The sequence below is a fragment of the Sphaeramia orbicularis genome, chromosome 8 (genome assembly GCF_902148855.1).
Source record: "Sphaeramia orbicularis chromosome 8, fSphaOr1.1, whole genome shotgun sequence".
Lineage (NCBI taxonomy): Eukaryota > Metazoa > Chordata > Actinopteri > Kurtiformes > Apogonidae > Sphaeramia > Sphaeramia orbicularis.
This window is the reverse complement of record NC_043964.1, coordinates 29532522-29553679: the sequence shown is the minus strand read 5'-3', so window position 1 is coordinate 29553679 and position 21158 is coordinate 29532522. Positions and strand designations below refer to the sequence as shown.

General features: G+C 38.0%; 2 protein-coding genes across 10 annotated transcripts in view; one reads left to right on the top strand and one right to left on the bottom strand.

Annotated features, from left to right (window-relative positions):
- sun1b (Sad1 and UNC84 domain containing 1b) overlaps positions 1 to 8165 on the bottom strand; it is a 32096-nt gene extending 23931 nt beyond the window's left edge. For 5 of the 8 annotated variants that reach the window (XM_030141123.1, XM_030141125.1, XM_030141128.1 and 2 more), the window contains exons 1-2: positions 2936 to 3063; positions 2388 to 2485 (exon numbers count right to left, since the gene is read on the bottom strand). In XM_030141123.1, coding sequence (XP_029996983.1) covers positions 2388 to 2485; positions 2936 to 2947 — 110 coding nt within the window. In that variant the 5' untranslated portion in view covers positions 2948 to 3063. Of the gene's footprint in view, positions 1 to 2387; positions 2486 to 2935; positions 3064 to 4902; positions 5180 to 8029 lie in introns of those variants that run through there. The other 3 variants (XM_030141124.1, XM_030141126.1, XM_030141127.1) reach the window with 3 other exon arrangements.
- Positions 8166 to 12722: 4557 nt separating this feature from the next.
- Positions 12723 to 21001, top strand: LOC115424085 (centriolar coiled-coil protein of 110 kDa-like). 2 transcript variants are annotated; one of them, XM_030141191.1, is made up of 14 exons: positions 12723 to 12889; positions 13643 to 13853; positions 14637 to 14765; positions 15365 to 16568; positions 17269 to 17390; positions 17534 to 17711; positions 18255 to 18364; positions 18488 to 18604; positions 18971 to 19072; positions 19152 to 19268; positions 19511 to 19584; positions 19678 to 19743; positions 19826 to 19885; positions 20252 to 21001. In XM_030141191.1, exons 2-14 carry the CDS (start codon positions 13689 to 13691, stop codon positions 20325 to 20327), a joined length of 2520 nt encoding a protein of 839 aa, XP_029997051.1. In that variant the 5' UTR covers positions 12723 to 12889; positions 13643 to 13688; the 3' UTR covers positions 20328 to 21001. The 2 variants fall into 2 exon arrangements, with proteins under 2 accessions (XP_029997051.1, XP_029997050.1); XM_030141190.1 differs by having other exon boundaries at positions 13640 to 13853.
- Positions 21002 to 21158: the final 157 nt, after the last annotated feature.

Genomic DNA, 21158 nt, shown 5'->3' with positions numbered 1-21158 from the left:
GGACAGAGAAGAAGTAGAATTTCAGCAGCAAGAGACAGAGGGTGATAAAAAGCACAGATCTCTCTACTAGCTAGTCAAGAAGCATGAACTAGTCTAATCCTGGGATCAGAGCCACGGTTGTGACTAAGGTCATTAATAGCCCTTCAGCTGACTACATTCAAAGAAACACGATTAGCTTGTTCCAGCCTTTTAGATTCCAGCAGGGTGTCGAATGAGCTTTTGTATATGCACTTTGCCTAGCCTCAATAACCCCTCAAAAACCCTCATAAAACTAGTTACATTAACAGTATTTGAAATTATCCACAAAAAACCCTCATAAAACAAGTGACACTAACAGTATTTCAAATTATCCACAAAAAACCCTCATAAAATTAGTTACATTAACAGTATTTCAAATTATCCACAAAAAACCCTCATAAAACTAGTGACATTAACAGTATTTCAAATTATCTAAAAAAAAAAAAAAAAACCCTCATAAAATTAGTTACATTAACAGTATTTCAAATTATCTTTAAAAAACCCTCATAAAACTAGTGACATTAACGGTATTTCAAATTATCCACAAAAAAAACCCTCACAAAACTAGTTACATTAACAGCATTTCAAATTATTTGTGCACTAAAGGACTCACTTTAATCAATGATATTAATGAGCTTGTTTTGACTTTTATTGAGCAAAAAAACATCACCATCTGCTCTTCTTCATCTCAACATGAAAACTTCCAAAAGGCAAATTCCTACAACACATCAACATCATTCACATAGCCATTAAAACCATAAGAGCTACTGACATATTAAACACACCACTCAGTGTCTGCAGCCTGGACTTGTTTCAGTTGGATAAGAAAATGTGCTGAAGCCTTTCCACTACAGTTCTCTCAGTGTGCCCTGCGTTTCTCCGAGACCTAGCTATAAACCTCTAATGAGAGGTGTTTGTTCGAACTCGATTTTTTATGAGACACATTCATACTTTCACTTGAAAAATGGGCAGGCTGTGCGGCTAAAGAAATGCAGTAACTCTTCCTTTCCCTTGAGTCAAAGAGTGAACGAAGCTGGGGGCAGGGGAGACGTGTCATTCGGAGACCTACACACCCAACACGCCTTTCTCTGTTCTAAGACGCCAGAGGTGACAGCCACGGAGGATAACAACATTCCTTCACATGCACAGACCTTACAAGTGTCAACCACACCTACAGTCTGACCTGTGAGGTGGAACACAACACATGGATAACATGATGGGAGAAACAGGTCTTGAAATGCTATGTACATTGACTCCAAAACCAACTATTGTGCATTTAAGTTTTTGTAATATTACATCCAGAATGCTTGCAAGGGCACCATGCTTCTGCAATGCTCATATAGAATTGGAAAAAAAAACGTAAAAGCTCTGTTTTTACTCTGCGCAAGGCTCCAGAATTCCACATTGAGCATACAAACATGCCATCTGAGGCATGAGGCTGAGTCATAAAAAACCACAACCACAAGACTTTTTTTCTTTTTTCAAACCAAAACAAAACCGCTGGAAGTTTCACCAAGGACAACAGGCAGAGAAAGAAATCTCTCTGTATAAAAAGTAGCCCTAAATATAATTCTAGTATATTTTCTGCTCAAGCATAAACCTGAGTCACCACACAGAAACCTGTTCACCTTCAAGTCATGAAGGCTGGGGATAATCACTCTTCTGAAGGTGTTTCATTTAATCGGCATGTAAATTAAAGTTGGAGAACCAGTTCTTTTGTACAAAATGTGAAATAACCTCTAGGATAATTTGGCAGTCTGGACACCTTTCATATTCTTACACTGTTATAATAATACAACTGGATTGACAATGTGTACTATAATAGCATTAAGTAATGCTTAACATAAAGAATATTATGCACTGAATGAACTCTATACATGCAAAGACTTGATAATGATGAGAATGCAGGGCTGGGCGATATGGAAAAAAATTACAGCTCATGCTCCCAGTGTTGTGGATGAGTCACAATTTTCAGCAATTTTCCCATGTCTACATGAGCTCAAGAGAAAAGGATTAGAAAGTACCTTTCTTTATTCAATCTAAATCTACAATCTACAAAAACAATAAGAGTGATTATCAAGGTGTCAGTGTGCATTATTTGTGAAAAGATAAAAATCAATTAAACATTACTGTTAAGTAGTCACTAGGGCTACACATTGAAACAAGCGAACAGGTTGCATTTTTACACAAATTAGGTGTGTTTCTACATCAATTAAAAAGCACACTTGACTAATCAAATTGCCCATGGTCTGATCGAGGGTCTCTATTAGAACTGTCTAGATGCTCAAATGATCAGTAGAGTTTGAGTAAAATACTATAGCCCAGCTGTTTGATGCCGCAGTCAGCACAGCACAGCAATCAAGTCTCACCTGAGAGAGTAGGTATAGCCGGTGTTCTCTGGAGCACACTGTGGCGGCGTATATGTGTGCAGTTGAGAAAAATCCATGGTCATTCTTCTTTGTTTAGACTGCAAGAGTCAGGATGCAAGGGACAGGACTCTTTAGGCCAAAGCTGACGATGGAGGGGAGTAAATACACAAACTAAACAAAAACACATGCATTTCTTTGTTCAGCCTGTCTCTTAACTCAACATTTTTTTAACAATACAAACAAACTAGACAAACTAATGAGCTCAAGTTCTGCTTCTGTGTAACTGTACCAAGCAACAGCATTAACGCATAACATACGCACATTACAGCACTTGAAAATTCGCTGCCTCTTCCCAAATCAGCTCTAGCGCTATCCACTGGGCTACTCTCCAAGAATACACAACCACCAGTAACGGCTACACTAACAACATACAACCATGTCAAGAAGCCCGGCACAGGCAGGCCCTAATGAGAGCTGCTGGACATTCCTTTTCTCCAGGAAAATAACAATACTACTACAGTTCTGCCTGTGGATGAGACTTGGCAGACCTCTTGCTGCATGTTGGCTCTGGCTGGTTGTGACGGAGGACAGGAAAGCCAGGAAAGCTGCAATGAATGACTTGTCTCTTCTCCTCTGGTCAGCAAGAAGACGGCAACTGACAGGAGTGGCTGGTACAGACCACACCGAAAGAATGACAATCCCCTCTGCCTTTGTATTAAGCGGACTCTTCACCAGGACAGCTACTCCAACAGTCACTGCATGGGTAAGCTCCACACACAGAAAGAGCAGTGTTATGAAACCAACTAAACAAGGAAGGGGTGGGGCAGATTTTTAGGCAAGAGGCGGGAAACCGATGGCCTGAGGGTTGAGCTTCTCAGAGTCAGACCTGTACTGCATGAACAGGCTGTGCAAATATGTTGTATTAGCCAAAACTCCAGTCAGACCATGACTCTATCACTTTATCTCATGTCAAAAAACTCCTTACAGGTCCTCGGTGACAAATAGACTCTTACTGTCCACTTACTGACTGACCGACTTATTTTTTCTTACACAGATATTGCCCCAAACTGTTTACAGGTATTGAAAAACGTCTCATCATTTGGTACCACACTTAGACAACTTAACTGCACTGCACACCCCTTACATACATTTCTATGAATAATATTACACCAGCACACAACTTTAAGTTGTGGAGGATAGGTTTATATACTTTAAAATCACTTTTACTGGAAGAATGTGAAGATGCTGAGACTAAATCTAAAGCCTTGCAACAGATAATTGAAACTACATTGTTTTAAAGGGGTTTAGAAAAAAAAAATTGTTCATTACCTGTATCAAATCAATTTAATACCAGTTTTGGAAATGTTTGACCAATACCCAATCCTACAGAGAGGTAATGTCAACAGAGTGACACAGAAGCAGATGGCTTTTCCTTAAAACCCAACACCAAATCTCAACCATAATCTTAATCATGTTTCAAATCCGCATTCAGGTTTTAGAGCTGAAAAGAGGGATAAACAGAAACAAATATGCAAAAGCCAAGGGGACTGCTTTAATTCAGACAGGATTAGTATATTTTGACTCGTCAGCTGGTGCAGTCAATGATGACGCAAGATCTGAATGTGGGCTCCAAAATTAAACACCAACCTCTGGAGTGCATCAGCTGTGCTATGGGGCTGCGACACAGGACGGTGAACTGAATAACGGGGTGCATGGGGAAAATGCAGAAACATAAAGAAGCTGGAGTGAAACCTCTTAGACATCCATCTGATCTCATCTTAGACTGCATGTGTGAGCTCTTAAGTTCCAATAACATCGACACTGGCTACCTCTTTACGCAAAGATGCACATTGTGGAATGCAGTTAAAGCTTGAGCTCATAAATCAGGAGACAGACTGAACAAAAAATGACTAAGTCTAACACACACCTATAGAGTAAATATAATGTAATAATAAGCATGTTTCTACAGTCAAGTCCTCTTCACATGTCTGTTTTGCATACTCCTTTACGCAAACCACCTGCGACCAAACAGCGCAAACAACTGAGCCTGGAGTCCACCTACTGACAGTGTTTAGGAGCAGTGCCTTGTAAAACACTTTTAGTTTAATAATAACTTCCAATAGTATCCAGTCAAATGACATACAAGACCCTTTACATTCTCATATTGCCTGGTGCTAAATTTAGACGCCATGTATTTAGACAACGCCGTCACTGACTTACAAGGTTGTGCAACGACGCACTATTCCCGTTAAAAAAACTAAGGCGTTTTTAATATAAGCAGGCCAAAAAAACACACTTATGGAATATTACTGATAATAGACAACACAGTAAATGTCTGATATGGTCGCAGATATCCAGAAATCGCCTTAAAAAATAAGGCCTGCAGTTGCGTTCGCTGTCAAAACAGTAGTGTGGTAAAGGAGCCCAGCAAGGACAAAATTAAACAACACACGCATTTAACAGAATACAGCTAAGTTCACTAGAAAACATGAATTACAGAAGCATTTCCACTTGCCCGCGTGGTTAGAGTCCATGTATATTATTATTCTTTAGGACCGTAATCCAGAGGAACAATATCCACACATTACTATGACGGAGGATGCGCAAATTCCCCGCATCCCGACGCACGGAAAACCAAAGGTTATTTTTCCCGATGGAAAAATCCTCAGTGATATTATCCACGTAGAAAGACGCAAAGTTTACAAGTAGCCGCTGTGTGTTATGTTAGTACACAACAAGCAGATTTCCAAAATGGCTTCCCGAGTGTAACAAAGCCAGAAGGATCGCTGTGGAGCTGATCCTCCCACTCCCAGGCCCTCTATTGTCGGCCAGGGCGCACACTTCAAATCTATTGGAGGAAAGCAATGCTGCAACGGCATGCACCGGACTGCTGCTGGAGCTCCATGCACTCACAGAAATCACTATTGTTTACATTGACACTGAACCCTGGGGTGGTCTTAACTGATATTGAATAGTTTCAGTATTCTACCACCAAAGCACAGACCAGACTCCTATTTAATCTGACACTATTAGCCATAACCACAACAATACTCATTATTACTCACTTTCTTGCTTCTATTATAGCTAATTGTTTTTGTACACTGCTGTTCAGTTACTCCCTATATAATAAATAAACCTGTCTTCTTTAAAGGTAGCAAATTTGATAGTGTGCAAGCTTCAATCAAAGTATTGTACAGCTCAAATCTGGTCTGGAGTTTGGAACCAGACCTCTGAAAGAATTCACATAAAATCACGTAAATTACCCCATTTCATGTCACCTTTAACACTGCAACAAACTTTCTAAACCTAATCCTAAAACTGCAGCACTGCAAAAATCAAAATCTTACCAAGTGTATTTTTCTCATTAGTCAAAACTCCTCATCACACTTAAAATAAGATATGATCACCCAAAGAGTAACTTTTCAGTGAGATATAAGAACTTATTTTTAGACATTAAATCTTGAAAATTCTATTTCAAGAAATCTTAGATAATTTTCACTTGTTCCATTGGCAGATTTTTTTTTTGCTTGAATTAAGCAAAACAATCTTGAATTAAGCAAAAAAAAAAAAAAAAAAAAACTACCAATGGAACAAGTGAAAATTATCTTGGTAAGATTTCTTGAAATAAAATTTTCAAGATTTAATGTCTAAAAATAAGTTCTCATATCTCACTGAAAAGTTACTCTTTGGGTGATTATATCTTATTTTAAGTGTGATGAGGTGTTTTGACTAATGAGAAAAATACACTTGGTAAGATTTTGATTTTTGCAGTGAGAGAGAAAGATGACATTGTTGCTGTTTGATTCCCGCCAATCTGACATCAGATAAATAACTGAACTAATCCTGAGGGGATTGTTCTTACTACTGTTTATGTTATAGTCATACAAAGATAGGATATAAGGAACACCCACAGTGCTCACAGGAGAAACTTAGGAAGCAAATTCAGTAGTGCACCACTAAAACTACTAAACTAAACAAATGTGAAGCTATAATCCATGAATTTCAAACCATCTTACTTGAAAAATATGTCAGTCATTTTTTTGTAAATGTTAAATATCACTACTGTTACAGTTCTGAAACTGTAGCTTATGAGAAACTGTTTTTCACAGTAGTTTTTATACAACACAAAGGCTACACAAAGTGTAAAAGAGCACAGAGTAACAACAAACAACCATTACTAAAAAAAGAAAAAGCAAATTGGCACCACCTAAATTCACATTCACATGTTAACACAGGCCTCTCTGATGCATGAGTGGCAAGTGGTTATAATACAAAGAAAACAAGAGGAAGACAAACAAAAAGTATGCAAACAAAACAGAACTTTAGAGCAAACCTATGTAACTGACAACAGTGTTAGCGTAATATCACAGAAATATATTAAGTGTTTGCATAATGTGATTAAGACATGGAAATATGCATGACGCAGTAACACAGTTCTTCTTGTTGAATCAATATAAGATAATGAATCTATTATCAAATAACTGCAGGCATAAAATAATTTATTCATTATACAGATAGATATGCTGGCAATATAGGTAAATATTATGAGATCGCTGCACAGAGACTGAATATGTATCACCACCTACAGGTCAATCATTTTGCCAAATCAAACAATCTCATTTACAGTCAAATCCAGATCAAGAATAATCACTTTGCTAAGACTCTTAATACCTACTCATTTGACCAAGGTTCACCTCAACAAAACTCACACTCTGGCACTCAAGGTCAACTAAACCGGTGGTGTAGCTTTACAGTTGACCTCTGACCCCTGAGCAGGTGATGATATTTCTTTCCAGAGAAATCTATGGTATTGATATTTATGCACCAGCATCTTTGTCCTACATTGAACTGATGTGGTAATAAGATCTAGCACCAGGCGCCATCTAGAGGACAGCATTTTATAGTCAGTTTATATGGACTTTGGATCCAATGTCTATGCAAGATTAGTAGTCAACAATAGAAGGCGTGTTATAGCCTACTAGGATCAAAGAGTAAATAATAATTATAAACACACCCAGTCATTGTCTTAAATAAGAATGCTACCAAACGATGTTAGGTTATGTATTTCTTCTTCACATTTTGATAAGGCTGAAAACATTCTGCACAGACCTGTTTAGTCATTCATTAACAAAACCCGTGGTAGCTGAAGTTAACACATGCAGGTGGTTATTGTCATAGGTAATATATGCCTCATATAAAGTGAAGAAATGATCGTGTGAGGGTCTTAACGGCTCAAACGAAGACGGAAGTGCATAGGAGTGAATCCCCTCGCTTGGCATATCTGCTCTTTAATAATGGAAAGTTTAGGAAGCAAAAGAAAGGAGAACTCACTTCCTCTTCAAGTCCATTATTAATTTTATTCACTAATTCACTTACGAAAAGTATTAAAGTCAACACAAGCTATCATAATGCCAACATGTATCTCCAACTCCAGTTGTTAAATATGTTAGCTAACCTACATGAAGTCTTGTGTCTAAAATATCAAAATAAGCTACATTTATACCGCAAAATATCCTGCAATGTAGCCAACAACAGGTGTTAAAGATAGCATGCTAACTGTAAATTTACAATATGCAGCTTTATAATGCCGATGTATGAAATTAACAAGCTTAAATATCATTTCAGAAGCTCCGAATACTCACATATTGGCATTGACAGTGGATTCCTGTGGCTAAAAACTAGCACCGGCGGTCTACTTGACTTTATACAGTGAACAGATAAAAATGGATAAATCATTAAAGCTTGACAATACAAGTAGTTGCCCATTTACGATCCCGAAAAAAGAAGAGGACGTTGCCCTAACTAACGTTCGCTTTTCCCGCACACGGTCATATTTTCCGTTGGGAGGCCGGCGTCACTTACGTCACACCTTATATGGTAAAAATGACCATATTTGGATTAGACCATAAAGAGCCCAACAAATTGTTTTTGAGATAAAATAACGCCTCTTAGTGGCCACTGATAAAATTACAGACATAAAAATAAAAAGCATGAACTGTCACTGTTATGAAATTCTCACGGGAAGAGCAAAAAAATTATTTAAACTTTTAACTATTTTATTAATGTGTAAAAGGCTGTAGCTCCTGTGTGTATATATTTATTATCTTTCTACCTTATTGTGCGTATTTTAACTGTTTTTTTTTTTTAAACAAATACATAATGAGACATTTATTTCTTTTTTACTTTTGACTCAAGAGCAATGCAACAGAAATTCCAATGTACTTACTTGTACTCAAATAGCTATTAACTCTCTTTATCCATCCATTTATCTGTGTCTGGTTTTCATATACTTTTTTTCCAATATATGTAGGGCTCCTCAGGGGAAAATGTGCTTAGTTTGCTTAATTTGTTTAAGTCAGATTAGCTCAGTTCCTTCCATTGGATAATTACAGCTGTGATTAATGTTTCAGGTGCAACTGATGCAGTCAGTAGCTTCTGGTTTCTTAAACAATCATCAGCTTGTAGAGAGCACAAAGACAGGACTGTGATTCATTAGAAAAAGGTCATGTGGTCTGGTTAGTGTAGAGTGTTCCAGAGTGATGGGCACATCAGAGCAAGAAGAAAGGCAGATGAAGTGATTACCCATCATGCCTAGAGCCAGCACTTCAAGCCTGTAGGGGTAGTGTTAGGGTTTGGGGTTGATACAGTTGATTAGGTCTACATTGACATTGCATAAGAGGCATACATTAGCTAAAGGTGATCCAATTGGGTGTGCATGTGTGTTATTTAATTTATTTTTGTCCCAGCGGTGTACCTCCTACTACCTCCTACTACAAAAACAAACAACAAAACAATCACCATCTACTCTTGGTGATGTCTTTGTGCCTTGATGAAAAGTAACTGCTGTAGCCAAGAACTATACTTTGGCCTGAGTGTATGTTAAGATCACTGTTCAAATGTAAATTAGTCTGTTTACAACGTCTTTAAATAACCGGAGAAAACCTGAAAAACTGGAAATCCATCATCTGTGGAATGATGGTGATGTGATCCTATTGTCCCTGTGATCATGTGACTACAATATGTGAAAAGCCTACATGATTGAGCCCAGTCCATCTGCTCTGACATACAGGTTGTTCAATGTCTGTGTGTTTGTCTGCGATCACTGCCATGAAGATCTTAATGTTTTTAATATTCGTGAGCTACTTCTCTGGAGTGCAGCTTAAAGACATAGATCGCTGTAAGTTGATTTAACAGTACATTTCTCATATGCTCTAACTTTGGTTTTCTCATTTAGATAGATTCAGTAATTTGGCTAGTCTATATGTTTTCGTGTTTGCTTTGTTATGGCTGTTTTAAAGGTTTACCTGATTTGTTTTGACAGACGCCTATTGTGAGAGTTGCATAACAACAGCACAAGGTAAAATGAATTATTAGATCATTCAGCTCATCTTTAACCATGAAGCACTGTTTTAAAATGATACACACTAAGTGACTGTGTTGACTATATTTAACCCATAAAGATCCAAACATCCACCATCTACCAAATTATCTACTGATCTAAACTGTTTAATACCTGTTAATCCACTAATCCTATCAATATATCTAAATAATTGGTGTAAAATGCAGTTTGTTATCTTTTCATGATCATCAGATATGACCCATCTGGACGTTCAAAGGCTTTGTAGTGAACGTGGAAACATGGTCATCTTCTACAACATTGATTCACCAGTAAAACCCATGGAGTTGGGTCAATGACAGTGGATGGACACACTTATTTTTACTTTTAATTAATGATATATTTTGCTGAAAAAGTCCTTTTTCTTCAGTTTTCTCTATATTTGATATAATAATCCTAAACTTTACTCTGAGCTTTTATTAACATCTACATGTTTAGTAAATTAAATGCTGGAAAATACCTGATATTCACTTTAAAAAAAAACAACAAAAATTTAGAGGATGAAATTATAATAAATGATGACAAACCACTTAAGGACGGTTAAATATACAGAAAAAAATCATTTGGGAACTGCCACAAATGTCATACTGGGTCCTTATGGGTTAAATGAATAATTGTGCTTAATTATTTATTGTAACTACCACTTTTTTCTGAACATGACAGTATATTTTTACATAGAAAATAAATAAAATATCTGTGCACTATACTCTCAGAGATTGAGAAAACCTTGAAGGAAGTCACAGTTGAAAGAAGACAGGCTGTGATTGAAAACCTCTTCAGTGGTGAAGTGTGTAAGAAACTGCAGACCAACAAAAATGACGTCTCTAAAGACAAAATGACAATGTCCTGCAGACATTTGTTAGGTAAGATCAGGATGAGGTTGTGCATGTTTTTGTCTTTTTGTTGCAGTTTTAATATGTTTTTTTCCTCAAATATACATCCAGATTCTCACCATGAGAAGTTCCGTGAAGCTTTGGTGAGTAAAGAACCAAAGAACCTGGATATTGTCCTGTGTTATGAGCAGTCTACAGCCTGTTCAGGGGTCAAACGCCATTCATTTCAGGTATATTTGGTTTTATTTATCATAATAATTAGCATTATCTTTAGGTAATTCCATTATTACTGTGTTGTGATGTATACAATTTAATGTATGTTCCAGGACTCCACATCCACTTTTACAGAACGAGACATTGAAGCGCTACTTCAACAAAACAAGGAAATTGTTCGTATTGCTAAACCCACACATTCAGGTTCACCTGTATCCTCAAGAGATGAGTTGTGAAAACAGCTACATCTTACTATTTGCTATTCAGTATGGGATGTTTTGTTGCAATATATAACTTTTGATTGTCTGTACAACAATTTTGCTCTTTGAAACAAATGTTCATAACTTTGCCTACATCATGTCTGAGCAATGTAATAAAACACAGGGGCCTGAGGACCCTATGCTTTAACACAATATTGAGTGTACATTTTAATTTGAATCATTTGCCATTATACTTTGATGAAGCCAGGCAGCAAGCACTGGGTATCCACAACTGTAAATGACAAAATATTATTTCAGAGTTATTAACCTTTCATACATAGTGGTCACTACAGTGGACAGTGATTCTACAGCTATTCTCTTATATATTCATGGGTTTTGTTGTTTTAGTTCCATATCAGCCAACACAGTGGACGCTTGTGCATCATCACAAACACTGCAAGTCATATCATTACTGTAACTTTGCTGTCCTTGATAAACCTGATCTGCAATAACATGTTTGAGTGTAAATCAATAGCTAATTGTTATTAGACTGTAATTAACCGGGTTTCTTTCTTTCTTTCTTTCTTTCTTTCTTTCTTTCTTTCTTTCTTTCTTTCTTTCTTTCTTTACTTTTTTTTTCTTTTTGCATATTATCTCCATGAAGTGAGTAATAACTAATATTGAAGTATGCTAAAATATGAGAAAACATCAGATTAGCAGCATTATAAATATTTTTATTTCACAGTTTTCGCACTTTATATCAAAAATGAAATACATGGTGTCCAGCTGAGTGGACGTTTTTGCAACTGTGAAAAATAGGTTCATTAAAAAAAAAAAAAAATGTCAATCACATTGGGTTTTTTTTATTTTGTTTCGTTTTGTTTTTCCCCATGCCTAAAGAGGAATAAAAATCTTGATTAAGGTTCTCATAATTCATGCATGAAAGGGTTAAACAGATCCTCTCTTCCTGGATAGTAAATCAGTGGGACCTGTATTATTATCTACACAGTGCTGATGAGTCCCAGGACAGCAATATGACAGTGTGCAACCCTCCAGGGGCCCCAGACTCCCACTGCACCCTTACAACTACATTAGGCTTTTGAATGACAAATACTGTTGCAACATTAATAGTGATATCTTTGTTTGGGAATGTTGAGAACTACACAAAATTATCAACAGGCCCAAGGACTGAATGATGAGTTGTTCTGTATACCCTTCCTGCCTGAGGAAGGAAGGGTGGTGTTCTATAATGCAAAGTATTTACTGGTAAATTCCATTGGATGGTTGCCTGCAAAATCCAGAGTTGAAAGTGTAGGGAATAGGGAGTTAAATAAGCCACGAAACATTTTGTAATATCTTTAATTAGAGACAGGATTAGACCAATCTTTTGATCTTTCAACTGGGATAATTTTATAAATAAATGGTGAGGAAAATGATCTCGTTCCATTTTTCTCATTGTTTTAACCTTGACTTTTTGCTCGTGTATTTTCTACGATTAACCACGATATTAACAGACACGGCCTTTAATATCACTTGAAATAAAAGTAAAATCAATAATTTATCTTAAAACAATGTCAATTTTTACAGACAAAAGCTATTGTTTCGGGATTTTCCCCTAGGTAAGGTGAAGTGGTCTGCACCGGGACCATATTGGAACGCGGCCCGTTTGCTGTTGCTAGGAGGCGCTGTTGGAGCCCGGAAGAGTTGAACATGATGATGTGCAACCCGAGATTGAGAGGAGAAACCTAATGTCCATGCTGTAACCGCCACTTTATTGTTTCCCCGTGACATTTGTGCGTCCCTTATACTCGCCTTCGGGAACAAAATGAGAGGAGATATTACTTTTTCTCCATTGTGAAGGTAAGAAAATGGCAAAGCGGTAGACTGTGGTGTAGAACTGTCATTTTACCACCGAACATCTGTATAATAAACGCATTTGGGGCTTCAGATATGGTCCCCCAAATTTAATATTCTTCATTTTAAATCTTCAAAACGCTCGATGTCAAGCTTGTTCTAAGCTTTATAGAAAAAGAAGACCATTCTCACCCATACTGTGCTGTCACTAGGCTGTAAAATCAGTGTTGGGTAGCTCCGTATGTAGCTAATTAACGCTAGGGCGGTTGAGGATCAGGGCAGCATTATGTACAATTCAGTTCTGAACACTGATCATTTTGTAGGTTAAAATTTAGGTAGAACGTATGCTTATGATACTATACCCACAAAGCAATTACGCCAAATTTGATGTAACATATATATGGCTGACGCCCTGTGGTAAGATACCTGTCATCAAAGGTTCTGTACAGTCAAGCCCATGTGCTGACAGACATTTTCTGAAACACAGCCTGTTATTGATTACAAATAGGATTCTAGGAGACACGGAAATGGAAGTCATTCAACAGCAAGGTCTAACAGAAAGGAATGGCAGGAATGTGATGAGTGTGATAAAACTACTAAAAGCACACAGATCCTCTTTTGTTGAAAGCTATTTGTCCTGCTTCCTCTTGATTCCAGATGGTTATTCCTCCACAGACCTCACCCACTGGAGTCTTGGCTCACTTGACAATTGATGTGCAGACATACATCTAATTTGACACTCTCCATTTAATCCAGCAGCTGGGTTACGAGGCTACATGGTGTATGTTTCCTGTTCAGAGTGTGGATGTGTGGGTGTCCAGAGATGGAAAGCTATGAGGAGTTCTGCCTGCGGAGTCTGGTCATGCTGCAGGAGGAGGGGAAATTTAAGAAGTCGACATGTGAGCCTCTGTATTCCCTGAAGACACACTCTGTCATCCTCTTCCATGGAAGAGCTGTGCTTTCACCTCTGGTAAGGAAGAAAAAAGCACACAAAACCAGTTCTTTATTGCTCAGCTTTCTTCATTAAAAGCATGTATAATAAATTGTAAGTTGTTGTTTGATGAGGCTTACAAATAGCTATTTTGTTGCCATTCATTTACCTCTGCTGTTAATTATTAAATGATAGTACGGCTTTGTTTTACATCTCTTCTGTTTTTATGCAGCATACATAAATGTACTTTTATGCAGCATACATAAACATGAAATTACTTACTCAGTTACTCTATTTACGGTATATGTACTTAAAGTGTACTTCAAGCATAGATTATAGATTTGTACTAACATACACCCTTACATGGTTTGAAAACAGTTAAATGTATAATTTTGGGAAAGACCCTTATTTCTTTGTGAGTGTATGTAAAGCATGTGGCCTGACTAGTCCCAATTAGATCAGCAGTTGGCAGGGGAAAGAGAGAGGGGATAATTGTTGATGTCAAAGCTGTTTGATGTTAGTCAGGAGAAACTGATCTGCTGTTCACTGCTGACAATTAGTTTTTGGGAACTGCCAGATGATTCAGATGTTGGTACAATGCATTCACGTAAAACAAAACAAAAACACAGGATGTGTGTGCTTTAGGGCAATTTAGATAGTGTAATGCCTAAAAAATAAATAACATGAAAGCCCATCATAAGGTATTTTTCAGTGATAGTTTTAAGTGTATATTGCTTTTTCTTGAATCTGTAATGTGGAAAGTTGTATCAAGTTTAGCCTAGGGGGTCCAAATATTTTAACATGTTTACTTTCTTTGTACAGCTGAGTGCAGAGCAGCGTAATGAGATGTGTGACTATAGGCAGCAAGCAGTCCAGCTGGAGTTGGACAGACAGAGCCAACACAAGAACAAGCTCTTGGCTCGGGTTCAGGACATCGTGGACCAGGTTCAGGTCAGTGGCACATTATACTCACAGGTCCAGGTGTGGCCAGGTGGAGAGCGGCAGTGGTGTTGTGAAAATATTAAATGTGCATTTAACATAATAAATACAACTGCAAATTCATTATTTTCCATAGAACAGATTTATTAGTTCCATATTCAAGTTATAAATGACATATCATACAACTACATACTACTATTTACTATTTATAATACTATTTACTATTGTTTGAAAAATATCAGGTTTTATTTAAAATTGTGTTCAAATATGAAATGGGTCTGTGTGTCAATCCCAGGACATAGCACAAAAACTAAATTATAGTCTGTCCCAGAATCTCTAGCGACATTTTCAGACTTGAGTACAGATGGCTGACTCTGCACTTTTTTCCAGTGGGCTGTGCTATTTTTACATGGTGGTAATTCAACATCCACGGAGATGATGGATCCACCTGCAAATCTGCTCTGAACATTTTCTGGGCATCAAATAATGAGGAAACATCAGTAATAATTTATTGCTACGCCTGCCTGTGGGATGTAGAACCATATTTTTTGCCAGTTTGTCAATTGTTAAGACAAATAATGACAACTGTTTGTTATTTTTTTAAAAATCAGATACATAAAGTGCCAGATGAAGATGTTGGAAAGCTGCCAGTTTGTAAATCTTCAACTGTCAGTGGTTACACCCTGGTCACTGACTCGCCAGGACTTCCTCGGGACTCTGGATTTGGGCTTCAAACAAATGAACCTCCTGCCTCACCATGCTGTGAAACTCCCATCCCTAATTGCCACAAGGCAGTGGAAGAAGAGATGGTGAAAAAGGAAGAGAAGAGTGACGAGGAAGATGAAGAGGATGATATTAGCTTGGATAGCCTTCTCAAGAAATCCAGGGAGTATGTGAAGAGAGAACAGGGTCAGAAAGTCGTCCACACAGTCACCCGGACTCTCCCGCCTGACAGCGTCCCTGACACTGACAATGTGAGCTGCAGTCCCATGAGGGACAGTGGCATTGAGTTTGGTTTCAGTCTACACCACAGTCCAACTGGTCCACCTCAAACCCAGATCCAGCATCAAACGCTTTTCGACCCCAGTTTGCAGCAGTCTGGCTGCCTTTCACCGAGTTTACCTGACTGGAATACCCGCCTACCCAGTCCAGAGTCCACCGTTAGTCCTCATGTACAAAGACGCCGTCCACGTCCAGTTTCTACTGGTAACATCCATATCTCATTCCCAGTTGGCCCAGCAGACCTTATTCCCCGAGGCCCAGGAAGATCAGGGGAGCGTGTTGGTGTGGCCGATTGCGGAGAGCCGTTCTCAGGGGCCAGAGGGTCCACTGATCACTGGGGGTCACTGGGAAGTGATTGTGGTGATAGCGTTCAAAGAGGTGGCAGTCGTCGATCTAGCCACTGTGGCACCAGCCCAGTACAGGAAATCTGCAGTCCCATCAGCACTTCAGGGTCCAGCCCAAGTGGACCCCTTGATCATCTGACAACAGGATTTCGCCGGCGTTGCCACACTCTGGACAGCCAGCTGCACACATACAACTCAGCTGAATCCATCGACCGCAGTCAAGAAAGGATCCCACGTTTTATGGCAGGAGTTACGTGGTTGGGCCCAGGTCGGCGAGCTGCTGCAGCCCCCTTGAACCAGTCATATGACATAGAGAACCCCTCACCATATCTGATGAGGCCCCGAGTGACGTCTGACTTGTCTCAAGTGAAAGTCAGGATGGAGCCAGATGACCCTCAGGGGTTGAACAATACAAGAGTCACACAAACCGCTCTCAGAAATGCATCAGAAGCACAGGTCAACACGTCAGGTAAGTGCATGTTTATTTAATCCTTACAGTAATGAAAACAGAAAATTAAAAAAGCTAAAACAGAACAACTCACAAAAATGAAAACAAAAAATTGCATTCATCACATACATATTCCACCCACAGCAGCTTTGTTACCATGCCAGCAGATGTCAACATATTGGTTGGCTCAATTAATTAGTGAAATCTTATATTTAAAAACACCCACACTGATTGTAGATTGGAGTTTTGTTCTGTATAAAGCTGCACAATTAATTAAATCAAATTATAATTGCAGTCTGCGTAATTATATAATTGCTAAAGGAAGTCATTTAAAAGGTCCAGACTTCCATTACATGGGTTCCAGAAAACATCCATTTATCCCAAAAGGTCTGTAAATTATCCTATTCGTTGAGCGTTACTGGTGGTATGAGGTTCAACACAGCTCTGCATGTATTACATATAATGGAAAAAACAGGGAATATGTGCAGTAGACCTCCACCAAACTGAGTATATTAAAGACAGTATGTTCAAAGTAGCAGGAATTTGGCTAAATATCCATGCAAATAACACTGCCAAGTTATGTAATTAACGTACAGCCCTAATATTTATTACAGTGCAATATTAGGGAAAAATTATGATATACAGGAGAAAAACACAAAGTTTAAAAAAAAGAAATTAAGATGATAAAAGCCAGATATTTTGTGTTTTTGCACATCAACAGAGGAGACTCAGAGGCGAGCACAGGCTCTGGAGGACATGCAAAGGCGTCTGCAGGAGGAGCACGCCCTGCAGATGTCCTGTCTCCTGGCTGAGCAGGAACAAGAGCAACATCGCCTCCGTCTGGTAAATATATGTAACTGCATGATATGTACGATCACTCGTGTTCGAATCTCTTCTTCTTTAGTTTTTCCAGAGTAAATGTCGGATGTTGTATTGGTGTGTGTGTTTTTCTGCGTTAACATGTGTTTTTGTACATGTGTTATAAGGAGCTTGAGGTGACAGAAAGGAGAATGAAGGAGCGGGGGCGCGTGCGTCCTCTGAGCGCAGATGTTTCCAGCTGGAATCGTAGATCTGTCAATGACATCTGCCCTGTTATTAGCCCATCCTGCCCAGCGCTGAGCCCTGCTCACACACCTAATGAACGCTCACCAGGACACAGTATAGGTACCACTTAACAAAGTTCACATACAGTCATGGAAAAAAATTAGTAAACCACCCCTTGTTTTCTTCAATTTCTCTTTCATTTTAATGCCTGGTACAACTAAAGGTACATTTGTTTGGACAAATATAATGATAACAACAAAAATAGCTCATAAGAGTTTAATTTCAGAGCTGATATCTATCCATTTTCCATGGTTTTCTAGATAATAACCAAAATCACTTCAGTTCTTACATCAACAGCTATGGCATTGTACTGCCAAAAACAGTGCTTTTAGGCATTCCATGTTTTCTTTTCTGTCTGTTTCAGTCACATGATACACACAGGAGTTAGTACTTGATTGCATAACCATAGTTTCTGATGACTTTTGATGGTCTAATAATTTTTTACCTAACTGTATTACTGTGTTAGAGACTGTAAACAGTATACATGTTCCAAATTGATCGGTATTATATTATTCATTTTTTGTCATTGAAATAGTAACATAATGTAAAAGCTTCAGTTTGAACTGTGTGTAGTATATGAAAGTGTCTGTATATTTTCTCCAGGTTTTCCTAGTCCTGTGAATTCCAGTGTGACCTCTCCTTCTGTCCAGTCTCCTGTCAGTCTGTGGGGGTCCACATGGGCAGCAAGCAAACCTCGGCCAAGGCTAAGTGTGGTGAGTTTACCTCTGAAACAAGAGTGCACCTTAGAATAACAGCAGTAGACTGACCTTTATTTCTAAAACCTTTTTTCGTGTAACAAACTTCACCTTCCAATGTTCTTATGTTATCTCCTCCAGGTTCTGACATCTGAACAGCAGAAAGCCTTCTGTCGAATTAGTGCCATAACTCGGGGCTTCCTCACACGCAGACTGCTCAAAACAGAGAAGGTCAAACATCTGCGCCAGACAATTGTGGTAAGATTAAACTATCACACTCACCCAATACGGTGACAGAGGATAACCCTAATTCCAGAAAACTGTGGATGCTGCGTAAATGTAAATAAAAACATAATGCATAATTGCAAATCTCATGAACCTATGGTTTACTTTTTTGCCTGCATACCAGCTTTAGAGAGATCTATTGTTACCGCCTAAGTCAAAAATGACCTTGTGTTTTAATAGTACATTTTCTCAGTTTAAACATTTGACATGTTTTCAGTGTTTTACTGTGAATAGGATTTGGTTTTATGCCAATGTGTACTGTATAATCTATTACATTTGTAGGTCTCCCTAAAATTGCACTTAAATTAATCCACATATGTATCATGTATGTACTTTTAGGACACACAGGAGTTCATCCATTCATTCCAAACTGAAGCCTCAGTAAAGAAATGCAACTACTCTGCACAGGATCTCTCCCTGCAGGAGAGAGTCAGAGCTCAGGTAGGAATGTGCAGTTCCTGTCAATCACCAACAGAGGTCCATCCTCCTTCATATTTGTGTGTATATTTTTGTTTTTCAGTTGCGTGCAGCCCTTTATGACATCCATGAAATCTTCTTTCAAATGCCTCTGGAGGATCGTTTAGGATTGCTGCAGCAGGACAGGGAGCTGCGAGTAGAACGGAAGCTACGCGACATGGTAACCAGATAATACAGGCCTAAAGCTCAGAAATACATTTTACTCCACTTCCTCTCTGCAGCAAAGCTTATTTTATTATTACTTTGGATAAAAGGTGAAACATAGCAACCTTTAATATATTACTTGTGAACATTTGTATAAAAACAACACAAAATAATTCGCAGGATGATTAACTCATAATTTTTCCTTTTTTTCCTTTTTTTTTTTTTTTTTTTTTTTTTAACTTTGATTCTAACCTATAGGAAAAAGCAAAGTGTCCCAAGGAAAGAGTGTTTTTTTCTGCTGCCACACAGAGGTCCCTCGACAGAAAAAAGAGGTAAAATAGTTATATGAACACTTCTTCTAGATTTCACCGTTTGCAAAGATGCAGTGTGGCCTTTGTTTACTACATCATTTGTACATCTTCCAGGGCTGGTGAATCTCCAGCTCAGACCAGGAAGATGCACCAGAAGCCAAAGAGCCCCACTACTAACAGGTATTAAATACAGCGTCACAAATATATAATCACCTTGTAGTGATATGACAATTAACTCTCTACATGTAATTTCTTTCCTCAGGGTTCTAAAGCCAAACCAAGGCCAAAATTCTCCTGCATCAGGCCAACTAAACCGCCAGGGGTAGGTTTCTACTTCTGTTTGGTTCATCATGCCAACCCAAACTGACTGATATTCTGCTTATTGACTCCTTTATGTATGACATTGTTTTAAATTTTATTTTAAGCTTTTACTAACATTTTATTTTAAACTGTAAAGCACTTTGTGATTTATCTGTGAAAAGTGCTATATAAATAAAATTTACTTATATTTCACAGAAAAGCAAAAACCTGTCAATCTATATCACAATAAAGATAGTACTAATAATGAACTGGGACTCCAGCATAACTCAACTCTTGCTTAACTAAACGCTTTACAGACAAATACAAATTTCAGCTTGCACCACAGTTTTTGTAGTTGTCTCATGTGATATTTGCTGTTTCCTCTCAGGAGCTGGTACAAGAAGACCCCAGAGGAGAGGCTGAGGCGCTCAGACAGCCTGAAGAAGCAACACTCTCTGGGTTAAGAGGTTCCTTAGTAAATCTTCTGACCTGTCAACTTGAATTTGTTTTTGTTTTTTTTGTCTTTTTATACTGACCTTGTACCACTGAAACAGTCAGCGCTGCTAACCATATGATTGTGTTTTAGTAAAGTTTAAATGATTGTATTCACTTCAACACTTATATGATGATGAACATTGTCACGGTGATTGTTTTTGACTATTGTAGCTTGCTAAAATAGTTTCCAGCACCCCTAACTGATGAACTGTTATACACAAGACTCATGTGTAGCTGAATAGTTCATGTGAAGTATTAAATGAAAAAGTAGGTGCATTTTACACATTTTAAATGTCCTTCGATGTAAGCTAGAAAAAGTCAGAGCTAAAGGGAAATAAGTTGAAGATTTTCAGCTGTGCCTAAGAACTATGCCTTTGCTAGCATGTATATATTACTAATTGTTGATAAACATTTAGTGCATACATCTGTATATAACTTTACAAACAAAAGCTTCATGGTTATTGTCACATGATGTAGTTGCCATAAAAATACAGAATATTTGAGTGTGTATGATTCCTTTATTTAAGTTATTTATTCAAGGGCTTTAATGACCTACTTGTGCTTTTTTTTCTGTATTTACTGGTGCTGAGCTACCTTTTGTACTACACGCTCTGAGACATTTCATTTGATGTAAGTCATTGCCAAATAATAAAAATAAAAAAGATGTAATGCATTTGTTGACACATGGTTGTGTTGTGCATTAATGTAGATTCACATAAAAGCAGATGGACAACAGGCAACAGTGACATTTTCTCTGGGAACTTAACTGATGAATAAAATTTCAAAATCTTTTTTTTTTT

What these genes read in the sequence shown, in the direction of transcription:
- LOC115424085 (XM_030141191.1), top strand. Translation starts at nt 13,689, where the DNA reads ATGTGTGGGTGTCCAGAGATGGAAAGCTATGAGGAGTTCTGCCTGCGG. An exon ending in GAGCTGTGCTTTCACCTCTG is followed by an intron (nt 13,854 to 14,636) that starts GTAAGGAAGAAA and finishes TTCTTTGTACAG; the next exon opens with CTGAGTGCAGAGCAGCGTAA. An exon ending in ATCTGCGCCAGACAATTGTG is followed by an intron (nt 18,605 to 18,970) that starts GTAAGATTAAAC and finishes ATGTACTTTTAG; the next exon opens with GACACACAGGAGTTCATCCA.